The 2,137-nt window shown below is 55.2% G+C and overlaps 1 protein-coding gene across 1 annotated transcript in view; it reads right to left on the bottom strand.

Annotated features, from left to right (window-relative positions):
- USP12 (ubiquitin specific peptidase 12) overlaps positions 1 to 2,137 on the bottom strand; it is a 155,982-nt gene that overhangs the window by 152,320 nt on the left and 1,525 nt on the right. Inside the window, exon 2 of the mRNA XM_007956529.2 lies at positions 1,946 to 2,133. Within this exon, the coding sequence (XP_007954720.2) occupies positions 1,946 to 2,133 (188 nt within the window). The remainder of the gene's footprint in view (positions 1 to 1,945; positions 2,134 to 2,137) is intronic.

Genomic DNA, 2,137 nt, shown 5'->3' with positions numbered 1-2,137 from the left:
CCCCTAGAGGACAGAGTGGAACTGCCCCACAGGGTTTCCAAGGCTGTCAGTCTTTACAGAAGCAAAGCCCAAACCACACCCACTGCCGTGGAGTCAATCCCGACTCATAGCGCCCCTAGAGGACAGAGTGGAACTGCCCCACAGGGTTTCCAAGGCTGTCGATCTTTATGGAAGCAAAGCCCAAACCAAACCCACTGCCATAGAGGCGATTCTGACCCACAGCGCCCCTAGAGGACAGAGTGGAACTGCACCAGAGGCTTTCCCAGGCTGTGGATTTTTATGGAAGCACACTGCTTCCTCTTTCTCCTGAAGAGAGACTGGTGGGTTCCAACAGCAGACCTTTTGGGTTAGCAGCCGAGTGACTTCACCACTGCGCCACCAGGGCACCTTTCCTTGGACTTACTGAGTACACAGTGAGTGAATGGAAGAAGGGTTAGCAAAGATAACAGAGCACTCGAATTCCTGAAACTGCAGACTTACTTTGACAATGAGCTATGACCTGATCGTGTGTACGCACGCACGTGCGCAGAGCTGAGCAATCTGGCAAAGTTACCACTTTGAAAGACTTCATTATCACAATCCTTTTGCAGCAGTCTAAGATAATAATGGAGATATTTAAAAATAATTAGCCCCAACGATCCCCTAAAATTGTTTTAATCTAGTCCCTTTGCCACCAAATGTTCTTCTAAAACATAAATTGTGAGCGAAAACAAACATCCAGTCGGGGAAATGGATTCTTTGATGATTCATTCTTCCATAAGGTTTCTTTAATAATGGAGATTCAAACCCACTTGATTTCAGCCATTTTTTATACTGTTCCTCAGCGTGCAGTACCTTTCCAATTCGATTCTCCACTGGTTACCGAAAGATACACAAAATTAACCACTCTTAGATTCGAACGTGGCCTGGGAATCGCTACCCACAAGCAGATATATACAAAGGGCTCGTGAGACGTGAATCAGTACAAAAGATTTCCGAAGTCTTTAATAATATAACCACTAGGCCCATGTTGCAACGAGTAACTTGGGGGGGAGGGTGATTCATAATTATGATGCCTGGACGTGAGCTCATAAACAGCTAACGAAGCAAATTCTGTCCCATTGTGCGGGACACTGTAGTCCCTGGGCCAAACACAAAAACAGCAAGTTTTAAACACACCCACATTTTCCTTCATTCGGGACTTTGAACAGGCATTAGCACTTTTCCCTCTCAATCTACCTATAAAGCCTATTAAGACACATGCAATAACGCTTGCAGCCCGTCTGCACACAGAAACGCTTCAAGTCACACACAGATGTGTTTGGTGGATGAAAGTAAACAAATGACAGGAAAAGAAACGCGGATTCCGAGAGACAAGACTGCCACCTGGACACACGGCTGGGAACGGGCGAGCTCATTCCTCAGAAGGAGTAGAAAATGGAAAATATGTCAACGGCACTTGGTTAAAAGTTTCCACCTTCCCACACACCCTCTGCCCCCCAGCGCCTAGGCTCCGAGGGCGCCCCCTCCCGAAGCGCGCGGAGAAAATCTGTACTTGACTTCCGTCCTCCCCATTGGCAGGAACGAGACCCTTCCTGCCCGCACGCCCGCCGGGAACCCCCCACAGGGACACCTCCCCGCGCGGCGCCCGGCCAGGCTAAAATGGAGCCCGCGCTCGGCATCCCTCGCGCCGCCCCGGGCGCCCAGCCCGCGCCCACCTCCCCGCACACTCAGCCCCCGGGCGCCTCGCCTCCGCCGGCAGGAGCCCGGTGCCCGCCCACTCGCCACGTCCAGCGCTAATCGCCCTCGCAGCCACCGCAACCCTAATCTGCCGCCCGCAGCCTCGCTCGCCGGACGCCGCCTCCCCTCCCCCGCGGCCGGGCCTCACCCCTCCGCGCCCCGGCCAACGGCCCGCCCTGCCGCGAGGACCGCGCTAGGCCCGCGGCCACCCGCCCGCCGCACCTACCATGGTACAGATGGAGGCGAATTTGGAGACTGTCATTAGGATTTCCATCCGCCCAGCGCCATCTTCCACCCAATCACAGCGGCGGCGGGCGGGGGAGGGAGCCGGGCGCCCGTTCTCGCCGCAGCCCCGGGCAGACCCCGAGCCGCGCGGACGGACGGACCGAGCCTGCGCTGCCGCTGCCGCCGGCGCTCA

This window comes from Orycteropus afer, unplaced genomic scaffold (assembly GCF_000298275.1).
Source record: "Orycteropus afer afer isolate SDZICR_OR568_19922 unplaced genomic scaffold, OryAfe1.0 scaffold00630, whole genome shotgun sequence".
In the NCBI taxonomy this organism is placed as follows: Eukaryota; Metazoa; Chordata; class Mammalia; order Tubulidentata; family Orycteropodidae; genus Orycteropus; species Orycteropus afer.
Note: the sequence above shows the minus strand (reverse complement) of the source record. Positions and strands in the feature narration are given on the sequence as shown.